The sequence below is a fragment of the Pongo pygmaeus genome, chromosome 6 (genome assembly GCF_028885625.2).
Source record: "Pongo pygmaeus isolate AG05252 chromosome 6, NHGRI_mPonPyg2-v2.0_pri, whole genome shotgun sequence".
In the NCBI taxonomy this organism is placed as follows: Eukaryota; Metazoa; Chordata; class Mammalia; order Primates; family Hominidae; genus Pongo; species Pongo pygmaeus.
In genome coordinates this window covers 51,333,957-51,354,233 of record NC_072379.2, presented here as the reverse complement: position 1 = coordinate 51,354,233, position 20,277 = coordinate 51,333,957, and the positions used below count along the sequence as shown (strand labels likewise).

At 34.3% G+C, this 20,277-nt stretch overlaps 1 protein-coding gene across 7 annotated transcripts in view; it reads right to left on the bottom strand.

Moving 5' to 3' along the window:
• DPY19L2 (dpy-19 like 2) overlaps positions 1-20,277 on the bottom strand; it is a 105,980-nt gene that overhangs the window by 35,620 nt on the left and 50,083 nt on the right. For 6 of the 7 annotated variants that reach the window (XM_054496670.1, XM_054496669.1, XM_054496671.1 and 3 more), the window contains exons 12-15: positions 13,580-13,639; positions 5,421-5,501; positions 2,916-3,017; positions 1,066-1,137 (exon numbers count right to left, since the gene is read on the bottom strand). In XM_054496670.1, the coding sequence (XP_054352645.1) occupies positions 1,066-1,137; positions 2,916-3,017; positions 5,421-5,501; positions 13,580-13,639 (315 nt within the window). The remainder of the gene's footprint in view (positions 1-1,065; positions 1,138-2,915; positions 3,018-5,420; positions 5,502-13,579; positions 13,640-20,277) is intronic. The other variant, XM_054496672.1, reaches the window with a different exon arrangement.

Sequence of the window (20,277 nt, the reverse complement as noted above, 5' to 3'; positions counted from 1 at the left end):
AGGACAGTAGAGAAAATCTTCATTCTAAGCCAGCATGGGCCGAAAGGATGCAGGGCGGTAAACCTGCTCACATTTTACTCATTCCTCCTTGTTTCCTTTATCCTGACTCTTTCCACGTGGTCCACAGGGAACTGGATCAAGGGTGAAACAACAGAGATGTCGAGGGAGATACCTTTCTCACTCTTAAATTACTCACATCTCTGTGTAAACAAAGGAGTGAGAAGTGTGGCAACTAAAACTACATAGAGAAGATATGTAATTTGACTGTAAATACAGAAAACTCCTTTCAACGAGAACACAACTGGTACAGTGGTAGGAAAATCGCATTATTGTTATCTGCTTAAAAGTATACAATAAATACATACTGGCTTAAGACTTGATAGCTCGTAAATAATATAAATAAAGATGGTTCAAGACTGCTTAAAAAAATACCCACTGTCTTTAACCATGCTTTTAGATAAACTCCACCCAGACCAAGAAAACCTACCAGTGGTATTTTAAAGATTATTTTTTTCATTGAGATGTTCTTTTCTTCTGTCATGAAAACAGTGAACACGTAGAAAACAAGAACATTTTTTAATTAGCTATACAGATTTCTTCTACGCAGGCCCACTCAAAATAGATCAAGACTTCACCGTGCTTTATATTTGAAAGATACTAACATTGTTGTCACTGGACTTTTCTTTCATAGCACCTATAAAATTTTAATTCTTTAGACATTTGTGCGATTATTTGCTTCATGTCTGCACCCCCACCCCCAATAATCCAGGATTCTAAGTTCCAAGACAGGAGTGGCCACGTTTTATTTGTCTGGGTGTACCTACAATGTTAATGTAGTCCTTGATACACAGTTGGTGACTGGTATGTATTTTTTGAAAGAAAAAATAAGAATACCTTTTATCATGGCTTTTTATAAAAAGATCAATAATGAAAGATCTAAACAAAAAGCAAACTTTTAGAGAGAGAAAGAGTTCATCCTAAAAATAACATGGAATTCTGAGTAATTTGCATTATTATAGTCCTTATATTGATGCCAAAAACAAATAATAATTTGTTTAAAAATACCTTTTTAAAGATAAAACATGTAATCACCATAACAACTGGAAGCAATAATGTCTTTGTGTATCTCAGCGGAGTCTGAAATATACCAAATTATTCAAAATAGTTACTTACAATTTTTACATTAAATTAGTAAACATCTATGTCAAACTAAGTACCATGATAACATTCTTTAAAAGTAAAAGGTTAAATTTCTTTGTCATCAGCAGAATATATATTTATTGTCTTCCATGCCTTAATAAAATAATTAAAATCATAAAAATAGTTATAAAAAGTATTCCAAAAATTTAATGAAAAATTTATTATTTTAATAAAACTAGAATTGCTATATCACTTTTTCTTTTTTTTTTTTATTTACATAATACTAAGTTTTAAAATGTGTGTTTACCAATCCCTGGGTCCTACATTGTAACTTTCTGTACTACACAGCTCCATTATTTTCATTAGTGAAACTAGAGCTAACAAGAAAGCAAGCTAACCAAAGTTAATGACTAAAACTATGAATAAGTACAGAAATAACATTGGCTAACTAATTCTGATGACCTGTTATTGTGATAAGGAGTAATTTACCATGTAACTAAATTATACATTTCTTAAAAGCAAGAAACCAGTTCATTTTCCTCTTTGTCATGCTATGGCAAACTGCCTCATGGATAACTAGTGGTCAATAATAGTTTTTGAATGAATGGATGACTGGTTGGATGGATAAGAGAAGAATGTAAAATTTTCTTATTTACCACTAATTCAGAATTCATAATGATTACACAAGGAATAATCAATCCAGTAGCAACTTTGTTATGTTATATGAAGAAAATTAAGCTACAAATAGAGGAAAGAGCCTTGGATTGAGAGTTCTAGAATCCATTAGAATCCATGTCCTGATCTTGGCTTGTGTGTGCTTTAGGCAAATCTTTTAAGCTTTTCTTTATCTGCAAATGAAAGAACTATATGGCATAGTCTCTAAGAGCCCTTCCTGGTCTTGTGTTCCGTGATTCTACAAAGAGGCCAATTTTTTTTTCTTTTTTCTTTTTTTTTTTGATACAGAGTCTCACTCTGTCACCCAGGCTGGAGTGCACTGGCGCGATCTCAGCTCACTGCAATCTTCGCCTCCAGGGTTCAAGCAATTATCCTGTCTCAGCCTCCTACTCAGGCTGGGACTACAGGCATGCACCAACATGCCTGGTTAATTTTCGTATTTTTAGTAGAGATGGAGTTACCACCATGTTGGCCAGGCTGGTCTCAAACTCCTGACCTCAAGTGATCTACCCGCCTCAGCATCCCTAAGTGCTGGGATTACAGGGATGAACCACAACGCCCAGCCTATATTTTAAAGCTTTATAACATGAACTTTTTAAAAAGAATAATACCTTGCATTTGCATAATTGAAAATGAATTTTTATATGTTCATTAAAACTCATCAGTAGCATACCTTTCTTGGTAACACCTTGTTAAAAATGTTATAATATTTGGGGTGTTAACTGTAATAAAACTGAATTTCTTAAAAACAGAAACAAGAATTTAGACTTGTTCCTGAATGGTCCCATATTTCCAAGTGGCCTAGATTATTAAAAGTAATTGATTTGTAATAATAGTAATTACTATGGGTCATATAGTATGTTAAACACTCTTTTCAGATTATCTCATTTAGCCATCATCAATAACTCTATAAGATAGAGGCTATCTTTTTTTTTTTAACAGACAAAAACACAAGTGAGGAAGGTAGATTAGCAAAAGTTACAGTAAAAAAATATAAAATAAGTTGACTGTTTCTGAGCAAAAATTTTGAGTTTCAGATTTTAAAAAAAACTAGAGCAAAAACTCGTATTAGTAGAGAAGGAAAAAAGAAACATTCATACCGCTTTTTCCATGAAGTCAAATTCAGGAGCACAGGTGTATATTAAAGTATCAAAATCTGTATACCTTAAGATTCTGGCTGCTATAAGATCACTCAGGCGAATCTGGGAGAAAAGTAAAATGAATTAAAATTTCACAAACGATTATAGCGTATAGCCAGTAATACTTTATTGATGTAAGAATAACAAAGTTTATAGAGCAGATAAATCCAATGTGTTTAGACATCCCTCTAAGCAAACAAAAAAATACAGTGAACCAAATATACCATATGCTGACTTCTCAAGATAACTGAAAATAAAGAGAAATATCATGAAAAATGAAAAGTAGAAAGAAGTCAGAAAAAATAAAGAGAAGATGATAAAGAGTGAGCTAAAATCAATATCTGCTGAGAAGAAACCACCATGTAGTTAATTACATTTTATAATAAGACAATTTATCATGAAAAACTATTTTACTTAACCTCTTTCAACATACATTGTAGGTCATAAGCTTTCTGTGCACTGTCATTTTCACAAAGCCTCACAGACTGATTACAGTATTTGGTACTTCTTGATGTTTTACAGACATATATTCAAACCACTGAATATGAGATCTGATCCTCATAAGAATTACAACAATCATACATACCACTTTGATCTTTGACTTAGCTATTTGACCTCCAAGGCTAAAAATAGATACCAACAACCAAATCCAATGCAGAACTTCTATTTTTCTACTGATTATTTACAACCTGCTCTTGGTGAAACAATTATTTTTCCACAGCATCCTCAGAAGGCCAGATAAAGGAAAATATTTGGCAAGTAAACTCTCAATTCAAATTATTTTATAGTGACAGAAATTATTTTATAACAAGTTTGATGATTATGAGTGGTTTTCGTTCAATTATTTTTCATAGTCTACCAGTACTCAAGGATAATTTAGAGTTGCACTTTATTTTTCTAATTTAGAATAGGCCTGGTGACTAACAGTAATTTAACCAAACCACTATAATTTCAAGTCTTCCTCATAACTGTCACATATAGGAAGTCACTCAGGACTACCAAGGAAGTGTGTTTGTATTTTTTTTTTTTTTTTTTTAATTTGTAGGGCAGGCATGGTGGTTCACACCTGTAATCCCAGCACTTTGGAGGCCAAGGCAGGCGGATCACTTGAGGTTAGGAGTTTGAGACCAGGCTGGTCAACATGCTGGAACCCCATCTCTACTAATAATACAAAAATTAGCCAGGTGTGGTGGCACGTGCCTATAATCTCAGCTACTCAGGAAGCTGAGGCACGAGAATCGCTTGAGCCCAGGAGATGGAGGTTGCTGTGACCCGAGATTGGCCACTGCACTCCAGCCTGGGTGACAGCATGAGACTGTGTTTCAAAAAAAAAAAAAAAAAAAAAAAGATTTAGATTTGTAAAGAGCTGGAGGTCAATGTGAAGTAAGTGTGAAGTAAGGCAAGAAACATAATCATGAACAAACTTAACAGATAAATAAATAACTTAGAGGTCTAAATAAAGTTTATCATAAGACATATATAACAAAGTTAAAAACAATAAAAAGGAAAGGAGAATGGAGAAATGTGTCAGACATGCCAGAGAACAGCAGCAACAAATAAACTAATAAACTACCATGCAAAACTAGCAATACATGGCAAATGCTTACATTTAGAAATTTTATTTAATATAAACATGTTGCATGTTATATTGCATAGAGATAGCATTTGACCTGTTAGAGAAGTAATACTATAATCCCTTGCCAAAGTACCCAATTTCAGCATCAAACAGGGCCCTAATTGGATAGCATTAAATGAGGTAAATTTCAAAATTGATTATTGTATGATATACTCATGTATGCTTATTTCTAAACAGGAAGTGCTGGAAATAAAAAGTAGATTCATGCATTGTTTTCTGTTCCCTAAACCAGTTAGTTAAGCAGGGACTTAGGCCTTGAAAAGGGCTACTCTTTAAAACATTAACAAACATAAATACTACATGAGAGATAAATGCTTTGCATGTATTTCCTAGAAAATGAAAAGATCAAAATTTTTTTAACATTCTCTTTTTATATAACAACAAAGGCCTTAAAACATCAAATCATACATTGATTTTAGTCCATAGTTACAAATAAATAAAACAATACTGAGATTTTAAGAGTTCTATATTTTCAAAGCTGAGGACAGCCTCCGATATATTAACATCTGAAATAAATGGATAACTTATGATGTAAACAACTAGTTATTTGTATTTTAACTGAAATATAAACAAATAACTACTTAACAAACTATTAGTATTTTTTTCCTAAAAGGGCAAGTGAGCATTCACGAATATTCTTTCTTTTTAGTGGGTTGCAAAGATCACTGAACTGCAAGACTTTATTATTGACTCTGCCAATAACTCGTCTAGAGACGTTAAAGAAGGCACTTAACCTCTGTAAAATGAAGAGATAAGAATAGATGGTTTCAAAGTTTTCATTCAGCTACATATTTATAAGAACTTTTATGTTTTAACTAAAAAGTACTTACGTGGTCTGAAACGCCAAAGATTTTAGATGTCAGAAATTTCAAAATGATTGTTCCACACCACCAGGCACTACCTTGAATTAGCTAGAAAATAAAATAGAAGTCCAGTATTTAAAACTACAAATCACCCAGCTAAAGTATTCAATTATATCTATAAATGACATAGAAAAATTTTAATTATGTGAGGTATAAATGGTGAAGTTTTTTTAAAAAGTTCCTTTAGAAAATCTTGTTTAAAAGCAAAGAATTAAAACTGATGACACTGGTATAAAATATATAGCAACACTAGAATTCTACATATCCTAAATCTTTTTTTTTGTCTTAAGGAGTGAAAGATTAATAGCCAAGAAAGAAAGAAGGAAGAAGAAAACAGCTCCCCGTACAGAGAGAGAGGAAGGGGGGATTTGAACAAAGAAAAAACCCTGTGTGCGTTGGAAAAGTGGCTGCTTATACATATCCTAAATCTAAAGGAAGTTTTTTGTTTTTTTTTTTGAGACAGAGCCTCGCTCTGTCCCCCAGGCCGGAGTGCAGTGGCGCAATCTCGGCTTACTGCAAGCTCTGCCTCCCAGGTTCACACCATTCTCCTGCCTCAGCCTCCCAAGTAGCAGGGACTACAGGCACCTGCCACCACGCCCGGCTAATTTTTTGTATTTTTAGAAGAGACGGGGTTTCACCATGTTAGCCAGGATGGTCTCGATCTCCTGACCTTATGGTCCACATGCCTCGGCCTCCCAAAGTCCTGGGATTACAGGCGTGAGCCACTGCACCCAGCCAATCTAAAGGAAGTTTTAAAAGGTTACTTCTTTTTGATTTCTGTTAAGAAAAGGGAGTGTTTATGTGTTTGTTTCCAAATATTATTTCTCAGCTGAAAATCCATTCTTTAAAACACTACCTTAAAAGTTCTTCTACCACTCCTGTGGAAATATATGAGCCCATCTTCAAGAAATAACAGTTTGAAATGTGAAAACTTAAGCTTTCCTTTAAGAAAGAGGAATATGAACTAGAACGGCAATGAGGCGTCTGTGTTGTTGTTGTTTATTTTTTCACTAGCCTTGATTAAAAAGGGAACAATTGTGTACTTCTGGTTAGCCTGGGGAAAGTTACAGCAGCCTAAATTCAAATCTCTGCATATATCAACCAACAAGTAGAGCAATACAACCACATGTATGGCAAAAAACTTCAAATTACCTATGAATCGAAAAGGAGGCAACGCATCTATAGAGTTATACCTCAAGTCCCTGACCTAGGCCTTTGCAGAGAATGAGGGGAGAACCATAAAAGGATAAAGAAGAAAAGGAAAGACGGGGTGAAAATTGGAAATAAAATAACCTGAGAAAGAGAAATGTCCATCCTATGTGTAAAAAGAGCTCTGGGAGATTGGTAAATGGGAGTACAAAGCAGGGCCTAAGAGTGAGTAGGGACAAAAACACTGATGTCAGAAAGGTATCATTTCTGGAAAGAAAGGAGGATAAAAAGGGGAGTGCAAGAAGGAAAAAGTATCCAGCAGGAAAAATGAGAACCCAAACCAAAAGACTATCCATCACTACTGCCATCATGCACAAAAAAAGAAAAAAGTTATTCATTGAAAAAAATCACACTATGCTACATTTTCAGAAGAGGTTTGCACTTGGACTAGAAAACACAAAATAATTAATAGATAAAAAAGCCTATATAAATATCCAAAGCTTCTTTAAGAAGATAACAAACGTGAAAGTCAAATATTTCAGCTAATGAAATCCAAACCACTGAACGATAAAATCTCACAAAACAGAAGAAAATTATGCAGAATTAAAAGTTGAACTAAATATCCTCAAACAAGCATTCAGAAATATTAAAAAAGCAATTTAAACAAGAAATTCAAAAACCAAGAACAGAAATGGGTAAAAAAGCAGAAAGAAATAGTTTATTAGACATAGAAAGGGAATGGAAGAAAAGGGGAATACTATCAAAAAAATAAAAATTGAATCATAGGATGATAAAACAAAAAATTCAAATAATGAAGGAATTGAAGTAAAGGCACTAAAACAATGATGAAGAATGAAAATGATACCAGAGAAAGAAGTGAGAAGTGTCAGAGAAAGTGGTAGAAATGGAAGAAAGGCACATACTCATAACTGGAGTGCCTGAGAAAGAAAACCACAGCAATGAATCAAAACTAGTGTTTAAATTATAATCCAAGAAAACTTTCCAGAAATAAAAGAAGACCTGAATCGGCATTTGGAAAGGATCCAGTGGGTACTGGAAAAAATTAATCTGGTATGGTAAACTAACTCAAGACATCTTTCAGTAGAACTATGAAAAATGAAGAAAAATTCCTCAGAACCTCCAGGCACAAAAGTCACATAATTTATAAGGGACAGAAGAATTTGGCTAGCATCAGACTTGTTAAAAGAAACATATAAACCAAAGCAGTGGTGTAGATGCATTTTTAAGAAACTTTAAAAAGTGAGAACCAAGGATTTTATATCTAGCCAATCTGTCATTCAAGTATAGACGTTATAAAAAAAAGTTTCAAATATGCAACAATTGAGGAAATAATAGTAACCTTCCTAAATTCAAAAAGTTTAAAATAAAAGAGAATCACATACAAAAACAAAGCAAATATAGTCAAATACACATAAAACTTACAACAAAGGTTTTCACTTTATCTCACAAAGCAAAGACAGACTCAATTTATGCTACACAGGGAAGACAAACAAAAACAGATCCAGAAAGGTGAAAAATAGAATGATGGCAGCAGCATGGCAGGCAAATACCATTTCCATATGGAAACTAAGGAAGACATTTAAAGCAAGGATAAGAAGCAAATTCATGGCCTCAAAAGCTTTATCAATAAAAATGAAAGAGTGAAAATAAACGAATTAAATCCTTGACTTAAAAATCTAAATAAACAATAACAAAATACAGCAAAAAAGTACACGAAAGGAAATACTCATGAGAAGAATGGTCTATTATATCTACCCCTCTGTGTATCTATTTTGCTGTTTTATATTTCTTCCCTACATTCTATGATTCCTTCTTGCATTTCCTTTTTGTTTCCAGAACCTTTTAAATTTTAAGTTCCGGGGTACATGTGCAGGATATGCATGTTTGTTACACAGGTAAATGTGTGCCATGGTTGTTTGCTGCACCTATCAACCCATTACCTAGGTATTAAGCCCAGCATTCATTAGCTATTTTTCCTGATGCTCTCCCCTTCCCCTCCCCTCCCCTGACAAGCCCCAGTGTGTGTTGTTCCCCTCCCTCTGTCCGTGTGTTCTCACTGTTCAGCTCCCACTTATAAGTGAGAACATGCAGTGTTTGATTTTCTGTTCCTACATTAGTTTGCTGAGAATAATGGCTTCCAGCTCCATCCATGTCCCTGCCAAGGACATGATCTCATTTCTTTTTATGACTGCATAATATTCCATGGTATATATGTATCACATTTTCTTTATCCAGTCTATCATTCATGGACATTTGGGTTGATTCCACGCTATCAAAAAAAAGCTCATATAGCCAAGACAATCCTAAGCAAAAAGAACAAAGCTGGAGGCCTCAGGCTACCTGACTTCAAACTATATTACAAGGCTACAGTAACCAAAACAGCATGGTACTTGTACAAAAACAGGCACATAGACCAATGGAAGAGAATAGAAAACTCAGAAATAAAACCACATATCTACAACCATCTGGTCTTCCACAAACCTTACAAAAGAACTTCAATTAACCATTCTTTAAGGTTCTCTGCTAGCCACAAATTATCTTAATTTTCATTGATTAGAGAATGTCTATTTCCCCTTCATTCCTAAAGGAAACATCCACTGGATATGTAATTCATCTTGACAAATGTTCTGCCACAACCTTCTGGCCTCCTTAGTTTCACATGAGAAGTTGGCTACAATTCAACTCAATTTTGCCCTGTAGGTGATGTGTCATTTCTTCATACCTGCTTTCAAGATTTTTTTCTTTTCATTTTAAAAGTTAACTTATAATGTATCTTGGCATGGATTTCTCTGGGTTTGTTTTACTTGGGAATCGCTCAGTATCTTCACTCTGCAGGTGTGTCTTTCACCAAATTTGGGGAGTTTTAGCAATTACTTCTTAAAATACTATTCAGCCCCACTCTCTTTTTCCATTCCTTCTGAAATTTTGATGATACAAATATTAAATCTTTTGTTACTACACCATAGGTCCTGGAGGCTCTGTCCTTTTTCCTGTGATTTTCTCTCAATTTAGATTGGGAGATTTCTATTGTTCTGTCTTCAAGAGCACTGATTGCTTCCTCAGTAATATTCACTCCGCTACCAAGTCCATTTACTGAATTTTAATTTCAGTTATTGTATTTTTCAGTTCTATAATCACCAACTTGTTCTTAAAAAAAAAATTCTGTGGTGAGCTTTTATAGGCTTTTCATTTGCTTCCAGAGTATTTAAAATTGCTCATTGAAGTGTTTTTATAATGACTGCTTTAAAACCCTTGTCACATAATCCCCACATCCTATTCATCTCAGTGTTGACATCTGTTGACTGTCTTTTCTCATTCAAGTTGTTATTTTCTTCACTCTTGCTATGACGAGTGGTTTTTCTATTGTGTCCAGTACATTTTTTATATTATGTTAGAGACTGTGGATCCTATTTTAAATTTCTATTTCAGCAGATGGTCACTTTGTTTTTAGGTTTATCACGCAAGTCCTGGCCTACTTCTGTGTGCTATAGTTACAATGACAGTTTAGTTTTCAGAGCCTTTGCAGTGCTAGTGCTATTCTGGTCAGCTTGATTCATCTGGTGCCCTGGTGCTCCGTCTCTGCCCCAAATCATGCTGCCAATGTAGGAATAATGTACTTCCCATGTCCTGTTGCCATGAGGTGGAGGGTGAGAGACACTAGGATTGTGGGCTAGGAGGTCGGCAAAGAGCAGAGGGCTCTTTCCTGGGCTGCCTAGTCCTAGCAGGGCACCTGTTAGATCCCTGCTGCTGCTACCCGCATGGGCAGCCTTCCTGGAGGGAATAGTAGATACCAGACCCACAGCATGGAGAGCATTTCCCTGGACCCTCTTTCTGAGTGTCTTCTGCCACTGGATGGAATTTCAGGAGATGGCAGGCTGTGGTGTTTTTCTGTGAGTTCTGAGGTACCTAACTAGTCTGACTTTCTATAGCATTAGGCTGGGATTGGAGCTATAGTTATGAAATCATTATTTCATACACACACACGTGTGCACATACGTGCAGTGAAAGGGCCTAGAAACAAGGACACACTGGTAGTAATGAGTGCACATACCACTCAGGTCTTGGTTTCCAAATACCATTCTCCTCTAAAAGGAACCAGGGCTCCTTGGAAAAATGGCTGATTCCAAGGCTAGCACAAGGAAAATCAAGAAAAGCCTGGAGTATTATAAATTTATAAAGACATGTCAAAAAGACATCCAGCTTAGGAACATTCAAAATGGCTAGGCCTGGAACTGATATTTGTGTATAACATCCGGTTTTTCTCATATAGATAGACTATTCCAGCATCATTTAGTGAAAAGTGACCTGCAAGACAATCTTGCTGAAATTGCTTTGAATCTGAACATCAGCTGGGGAGAACTGCATTACATGAATCTTCATACATATAAATGTGTTTTATTTTTCTATTTATATCTTGGAAATTTTAAAATAAATTTCCCCATACAAATACTGTATTTTGTTAGATTCATTCAGATCCTATCCATTTTTCTTCCTAATACATAAGACATATTAAAAAAAATGTTTTCTGTGTGTTGCCAAAGAATAGAAATGCAATTGATTTTTTAATATTAAATTTATATCTAGCCATGGTATTGAATTGTTCTAATTTCTAATAATTTGTCTGTCAATTATTTTATTCTTTCTAGGTAAATATTGATACTATAATAAATTTTGTTTCTTTCTATTTCTTTCCTTTTCCTATTATTTACTTTTCTTGCATTACTAGGCTAGTTTGGACCTTTAATAAAATGTGAAAAAGCACATTTATCTCTATATTGATTTTAAACAGAACACTCTAAATACCTTATTATCGGTAAGACTAATGACTGCTGAAGAATTTTACTGGGTTGAGAAAACTGTTATTTATATTGTGTTAAATGTTTTCATTATAAATGGGTGTTCAATTTTATCAATTTTATTTTCTGCATCTAATGGTATGATCATAAGATATTTTTCTCTTAATCTGTTAGTGTGATAATTTACATTTTTGGATTTTCCAGAAACACCTTTGGATTTCTAGAATAAGCCAGATTTATCACAAGTGGATTATCTTTATCAGATATATAGCTGTTCTTGAGTTACTAATCTTTTATACTTCTGTGTGTAAGGAATGTTTTTAATCTAGGTGAAATTTTGAATCTATGCTCATGAGTAAGAATATCATTTCTCATACTATCCTTATCTGGCCTTAGTACTGAGCTTTAGATTATCTTGGAGGTTCCATTTCCCTTCTTGTAATGATTCTCATGCCTCATGATGCACACAAAGTTCCCCTTTGTAAATTTCAGCATGAGCTCAATTCAATAATTACTTTGTCACCAAAAATTGGAGTCTCCCATTAAACAGTGAATTTGCTTCTATTGATGTTAAACTCTAAAATGTATCACTTAGATCTAAAAATACCTTGTTCAGGTTGTGTGTAATAAATACTTATTTTTGCTAAAGATATACAGAGCTAAAAACAGAAAATAATACCTAGGGAGGCTTAAAAAACACGTAAGCTGAACGTTTGGTTAAATCTCAACTTTTCTCTCCTTAGATTTTTTGTTTCTTTGATATTCTTGATTTTAAAACTTAGTCAATTCATGTTCTTTCCAGTCTACTACTGAAAATATTATTGAAAATGAAAACAGTAAATTTTCCTTTGAGTGCAGCCTTGGCAGATTTTTTTTTGATGTTTATGGACACTCTTCTATTTATTGTCATTTTTCAATAGTTTGCAACTGAAATTCTGACCTTCTTTTGAGTTATTAAATTGCTCAATTTTTCTGAAGTGAAAGAATTATATATTACAAGTGTAATGTCGATATGTGAATTTCTATTTAAACAGATTAGTGGACAAATCTTTCTATATTTTCACCATAAAGGATGGGAGCATGCCTCCAACAAGGAGAAAATAGCAACTCCTTCCATTTTGTTCTCTTGTATTGTTGGTAGGAACCTACCTTCTCAACTTGTAACATTTCCAGACTTATCCTTTCAATATATAACATGTAAACATACAGTTCATTTCTTCTGTCACCCAGGGTGGAGTGCAATGGGGTAATCATGGCTCACTGTAACCTTCCTGGGCTCAAGTGATCCTCCCACCTTAGCCTCCTGAGTATTTGGGATCACAGGCTCATGCCACCATGCCCAACTAGTTTTTCTATTTTTTGTAGAGACGGGGTTTTGCCATGTTGCCCAGGCTGGTCTCAAACTCCTGGGCTGAAGCTCTCTGTCCACGTTGGCCTCCCAAAGTGCTGTGATTACAGGCGTGAGCCACTGTGTGTGGCCCAGGGTTTATTTTTTAATAGAAGTACATCACAGACCAGAGAAAAAGAATATTGTCTGTCTCATATTAAGATAATTTAGGAGTTGCACTACCTGCCTAATAACTTATTTTACTAGGAAACCATGGAGGTAATATGGTCCATCCATCTGCATATTTGGGAAGAAGCCAAACAAAAATTAGGTAGTGGCTGAGTTCAAATTAGAATGGGCTGGGAGACCATAAGGAAAATGTTAAAAGGACAAAAGTAATAGAATCTAAAGTTGGAAGCAGAAGGAAAGAGAGACAGATGATGGATAGATGCAGAGGAAATAAAAGGAGAAAGCTGGAAAGAAACTACAAACTTGAGTTATGTTGAAGGGAAGGTTAATTGAAGCTAAAGGGAGAAACTCAAGACAAATTTTAAAAAGCAAGGCTGTATGGATATAGCAGAATGAAACATAAAGGAAGAGTGGTCTGAAAGTTAGTTGTGAAATATGTGAGCTAACTTCTTGAAAATGATTTCTAGTCCTTGCTAAGGTCTATTTCCTTACATATCTATCTACCTTAGATAGTAACTATTTTTAAGACAGTAGCTATTTATTAACTATAAATCATGAGCATTTTAAAGCATATTAACTGTGTTCATTTTTTAGAAATAAAAAGTAGAATTTAAATAAACTGCATTAAAAACATTGAATCTTACCCAAAAGTTGAGTTTAGATACTCCCAGTTTTTGAATTTCATTTCTCTTTAGAATTATTGCCTAAAATGCACATAAGGGAAAATGAAACAATTCAATACAATTAACATTTATATTTTGTATAAATGGTACATTTCAAAAATTATATAGCCACCCTGTTCCATCTCAGCTATCACCAGCCATTTTCCTCCTTAACTGTTGATTTTTCAAATTTTGGACAAATTTTGGCAAATTTCCTTGAGGTGAGAGTTAAATGGTTTGTGTGTCAAAGAGTTGCCTCATTATTTCCTCACTTAAATACCCTGGCCATTTTCTGCAGGACAATTCGTCTACAAAGATAAATGGTATGTGAGCAGATGACAGCATCCATGCAAGTCTGCATGTCAGTTATCCAGCAACATTAGTGAACTAAACTAACATGAAAATCCTTCCTCTCCAAACTGCCGAATAAAATATTTAAACATGTTTAAAAAATGTATACTCATGTGAAAGAGAAGGAACTTCTCCGATGCTAGAAAAAAGATTATTTTTAAAAAATACAATATTAATCAGCAGAGAACCACCACCCCTGGCAGTCTTTATAAAGGCCTGTAGAATAAGGTCACAACTATAGGCTTGTATTGTAAGGGGAGGGCAGCAGAAGAGGCCTTGGGTCTATGCAAGGTAAGAAGCTGGAATTGAGACTAACACATAAAGCTAGGGTCCTCAAAAACTATACCTGCAGTGCTATGGACTGAGTATTTGTGTCCACCTCAAATTCACAGACTGAATCTTTAATCCCCAGTGTGATAGTGTTTCGAGGGTGGGCCTCTGGGAAGTAACTGAGTCATGAGGGTGAAACCCTCATGAATGGGATTAGTGTGCCCGTGTTACAAGACTAGAGAGTTGATGTCTCTCTCTACCATGTGAGGACACAGCAAAAAGGCTTCCGTCTGCAAACCACAAAAAGGGCTTTCACCAAGAACCAAATCAGCTGGCACCTTGATTTTTGAACTGCTCAGCCTCCAGAACTGTGAGAAATAAATTCCTGTTGTTTAAGCCATCCTGTCTGTGGTACTTTTGTTATAACAGCCCAAACTGACTAAGACACACAGTGACTAAGAATACTTCACCTACCATCTCTACAAGTTGATAGGTTATTTGTTTATTCCCAAGTTTGGGGTGAAAACAGTGCTCTCATGAGAAACTGAATTCTCGGACTTGCGTATTATTTAGACTTGGATTCCAATTTTGTATCATTTAGTTGGTGTAGAAATTCCCAAAGTGAGCCAGGATTACTAAACTTCCAACAGGAAAATATAAATGTATCAGATTATTCATTGCAACATTGTTTGTAAATGCAGAAGTTAGGCAACAACCTAAATGCCCAGACATAGGAGAGTGACTGAATTACAGTAAATCCACAGTGGAACACTAGGAAACTACCAGAAAGAATGAGGAAAATCTCTATGAACTGATATCCAGGATAGGTTGTTAAATGAAAAAAAAAAGGCAAAAGACTATGTTTGATATAAGAAGAGGAGATATAAAAAATATATATGTAACAGTTATTAGTACTCAAAAAAGCCCAACTAAATAGGTCAACCAGAAAACTAATGAGATTTCTTACCTACAGGGAATAGGCAGTAACAGGGTGAAAAGAAAGGTGGAGAGAATGTGCTGGAAGGAATAGTGGGAAGTATTTTCTGAGTATAATTTTATCTTCCTCATTGAAACATGGTAATGTTTCACCCAAAGTAACTAAAATCAATCAGAATGAAACTTCTGCTTCTAAGTTTGTATAACAGGAACCACATTTACTTTCTCACCCTAAAAAACTAAAATACCAAGCAAAATAGATTATAGAGACAACTATGAACAATTATATGCCAACAAATTAGATAACTTATAAGAAATAAATTTCTAGAAACATACAACCTATCAAGAGTAAATTATGAAAACACAAAAAAAAACTCAACAGATCTGTAACTAATAAGGAGATTAAATCAGTAATAAAAATTTTCTCAACAAAGGAAAACCTCGAACCAGATGGCTTCACTGGAGAATTCTATGAAACATTTAAATAAGAATTCACACCAATCCTTCTCAAGCTCTTCCAAAAAACTGAAGAGAACACTTCTATACACATTTTATGAGGCCAGCATTACTCTGATACCAAATCCAGAAAAAGATACTACAAGAAAACTACAGGCCAGTATCTCTGATGAATATAGCAAAAAAAAAAAAAAAAAAAAAAAAAAACCAAAAACACACACACACACACAAATATTTCTATTAAAAATGAGCAAAGGACTTGAATAAACATTTCCCCAAAGAATAAATACAAATGTCCAACAGGTATTTAAAATGATGTTCAACATCACTTATCATCAGGGAAATGTAAATCAAAACCACAATGAGATACCACCTCAAACCTGTTCGGATGGCCATTATAAAACAAAACAAACCAAAACTAAACCAGAAGTAACAAGTCTTGGCAAAAATGTAGAAAAATTGGAATGCTTATGCACTGTTGGTGGGAATATAAAATAGCGCAGCCAAAGGGCACATCAGGTAGTCTACAGAGAAGAGTTTGCTTCAGAGTGCAGCAATATTAGCCATAAACTAACCACTACTTTAATTCCAGCTAACAAATCTCAAAAGCAAGTCCTGAAAAGATCAGCCTATGTTCAAGTGGCTTAACTGCATCACAGAAGAAAGCTCAAGAATATCTATCGGAATAAGAAAATATCCAGCAGCTAATAACTAGGTAAAAGTCACAAAGCCTGGCATCAAAGTAAACATTGCCAAGCATGCAAACACTTAAGAAAACACATATGAGAAGAAGAAACAATTCATTGAAACTGACACAGATGACAGAATTAGCAGGTGGAGGCACTGAGGCAGTTAGTATAACTGTATTACACATGGTGAAGAAGTGGTAACAGAGAGAGAACATGTTAACTAGAGACACAAAAATACTTCAAAGATCCAAAATGAACTTTTAGATGTGAAAACTACAATGACTTAAAAGAGAAATACACTGGATGTGATTAACAACAGGTTAGATACTGCGGAAAAACAACAAGTGAACTCTTGAAGACACAGCAATAGTAACTATCCAAAATTAAATAAAGAACAAAAATAAACATAGGCTCCATGAACCACTGAACAATTTCAAGCAGCCCAATATGCATGTAATGAGAGTCCCTAAATGAAAGTGAGATGGGGAGGCAGAAAAATATTTGAAGAAATAATGGCCAAAATTTTTCCAAATTTGATAAAAATTGTAAACCTAAAGATCTAAGAATTTCAATAAATCCTAAATACAAGAAACATAAAGAAAGCTATAGTAAGGCACATTGTATAAACAAACTGCTCAAAATCAGTGGTAAAGAGAAAATCTTATCTCTAGCTAGGAATAGCTAGAGAAGTAACATATTATTTACAGACGAAAGCGTAGGGATGTCAACAGATTTCATAAGAAAAAAATGCAAACAACAAGACAAGTCAAACAGCATCTTTTAAATTCTTAAAGAAAATTGCTGTTAACCTGCAATTCTGCACCCAGGAAACATACCTTTCAAAAATGAAGGCAAAATAAACACTTCATGACCATCTGATCTGCACTAAAAGAAATGTTAAAGGAGGTCTTTCAGACAGCAGGAATACAGTAGGTCAATCTGGCTGTACACAAGTAAAAGGCACCGAAAATGGTAACTACAGGGTAAATACATAACATTTTAAAAATTTCAAATACTTTTAAAAGGTAATTTACTGTTTAAATAAAAACAAAAATTTATTGAGATTTCTATATCACATGTTAAAGTAAAATGTATGACAATAACATGAAATAAATTTAAAAATGTACTTTATCAAAATATGTGGGATGCTGATAAAGCAGTACTTTGAGAAAAGTTTATAGCACTAAACACCTGTGTTTAAAAACAGAAAACAAAAAACAAGAAAGGTTTCAAGTCAATGACCTTGCTTTATACCTTTAAAAACAAAAAAGACTAGAAAAAAAGGAGAGCAAAACCCAAAGTAAGCAAAAGAAATGAGGTAATAAAGATCGAGTAGAAATCAATGAAACAGAAAACAAAAACAGTAGAGCAAATCAATGACCTTGCTTTATACCTTTAAAAAAAAAGACTAGAAAAAAAGGAGAGCAAAACCCAAAGTAAGCAAAAGAAATGAGGTAATAAAGATCGAGTAGAAATCAATGAAACAGAAAACAAAAACAGTAGAGCAAATCAATTTGTTCATTGAAAACAAAAGCTGGTTCCTTGAGAAAATTAATAAAATTGATATACCTCTAACCAGACTGATCAAAAAAAAAATAGAACACAAACATCTAATACCAGGAATGAAAGAGGAACTATCACTACAGATACTATAGATACATAAAAGAAATAAAATATTATGCCTTTGTCAATAAATTTGACATCGTAAATAAAATAAAAAAATTCCTTGAAAGATACAACCAAAGTTCACTCAAGAGGAAATGGATAACATGAATAGCCTTATACCTTATTAATGAAATGGAACTTGTAGTTAAAAACATTCCTATAAAGAAAGTCCTAGATGGTTTCACTGGTAAATTATACCAAATATTTAGGGAAGAAATCATAATGATTTTACACAAATTCTTCAGAAAACTGGAGGAGAGGGAACACTTCATAACTCATTTTATGAGGCCAGCATTGCCATGATACCAAAAAAGACAAAGATGTCACAAGAAAACTATGAACCAATTATTGTCATGAACTTAGGTGCAAAATCATAAGTACAATTTTAGAAAGCTGTATCCAACAAAAAATAATAAAACAGCACGACCAAAGTGAGGTCTATTCAAGGAATGCAAAGATGCTATAACATCTGAAAACCAACCAATATAATGCAGCACATTAACAAAACAGAAAAGAGAAACTATATGATATCATATCTTCAAAATTCATTTTTGAAAAAACTCAGCAAGCTGAACAGAAGGGAACTTCTTTAACCTAATAAAGGGCTTCTCTGAAAAATCCTATAGCTAATACAGTTACTTAAGGATGAAAGACTGAACAATTAAACAAAACTTACATTTCAAAATGAGCCATTTAAAATAAGACATTTAAAAATATTAAAATATGTGAAAGAATGACACAAATCAAAATTAGAAAAACTGAGAAATGAGCTGACAGAAATCAAATAATTTGAAATAAAACAAAAATAATTTCAGACATAAAAAACTAGAAGGAATATGAGGAAATGAACATAATAATAATGCCTTAAGAGCTATAAAAAGTGAACAGAAGAAACTTTTAGAAATAAAAAAAGAAATAAGATAAAAAGTATTCAAGAGAAAGTGATACGTTTATAACGTATCAAAACTTATAACACTTTTAATAGCAACCCTTTTTGACAGAAGTAAAGCAAGTACTCAAAGCAAAAAGTAAAAGAGACAGCCGGGCGTGGTGGCTCACACCTGTAATCCCAGCACTTGGGAGGCAGAGGCAGGCAGATCACCTGAGGTCAGGAGTTCGAGACCAGCCTGGCCAACATGGTGACACCCCGTCTCTACTAAAAATACAAAAATTAGCTGGGCGTGGTGGCGGGTGCCTGTAATCCCAGCTACTTGGGAGGCTGAGGCAAGAGAATCTCTTGAACCCAGGAGTTGGAGGTTGCAGTGAGCCAAGACTGCACCATTGCACTCCAGCCTGGGCAACAAGAGTGAAACTCCGTCTCAAAAAAAAAAGAAGAAAAGAAAGAAAAAGTAAAAATAAAAGAGACAAGAATTTTATGTAGAGCCAACTTCAAGTAAAAGGCAACAAAACAAACTGTGACAAACACATCAGAATTGAAGGAATTCTCTTGTAGAACAAGACTAAAATAACCAAGATAACTAGGAGATAATGACATAAAGACTAGTGATAAATAAATGCATATTTGTTCACATAAAAACATGAAATAAGGTTGATAAGGCAGAAAGTACAGTATGCAATACTCTATGTTCTGACAATATAGATACAGAATTAGTAAAAAAAAATGGGTGAAGAGAATGAAAGAAGGATATGCAAAAAAATTTTATTTCTCATAATCATGTGTGTGGTGCAGTATAGCAATTCTCATGCATACACTTTGGGAGAAGGCAAATGGATATATGATATTCTATCATCCCCTGGCTTCTTGAGACCCAAGAGAAACAAAAAAACAAATACAGGATAGAAAGAGTTAAGTAAAAACCCTATATTCTTGAATTTGATTTGGAAATACCCATCAGAACTTGTGAGCTAGTTTACCATAAATGCATGCACACACACGTATTTTCATGGTAGATTTTTAAAGAAAGAGAGAGAGCCTGCAACCTATAATATTTCCTAGCTCTGCCCACTAATAAGGCCTAGAAACAATGACCTACTCAGTAGCAATGAGCATCCTTGTGTCCCAGACTGCAGTCTTAAAACACCATTTCCCCAATAAAGGCAAAGAGGGTGCCTTGCAGGAATGGCTTCCTCCAGGTTTTGGGCAGGAGTACACAAGAGAGACCTGGGAAAACTTGTCATACATGACACAAGTATGCTATCAGGCCACCAGTGTCATGTCAGAGAACTTAGGAGAAACCTAAAGAGGCTCCCCTGGTCAACAAAGAAACAATCTGAGAATGAGTAAAGATAATAATTTCAATTAACTTGAAATACATCAAAAATGTTTAAATCCCTGTGTTCCTAATGAAACCT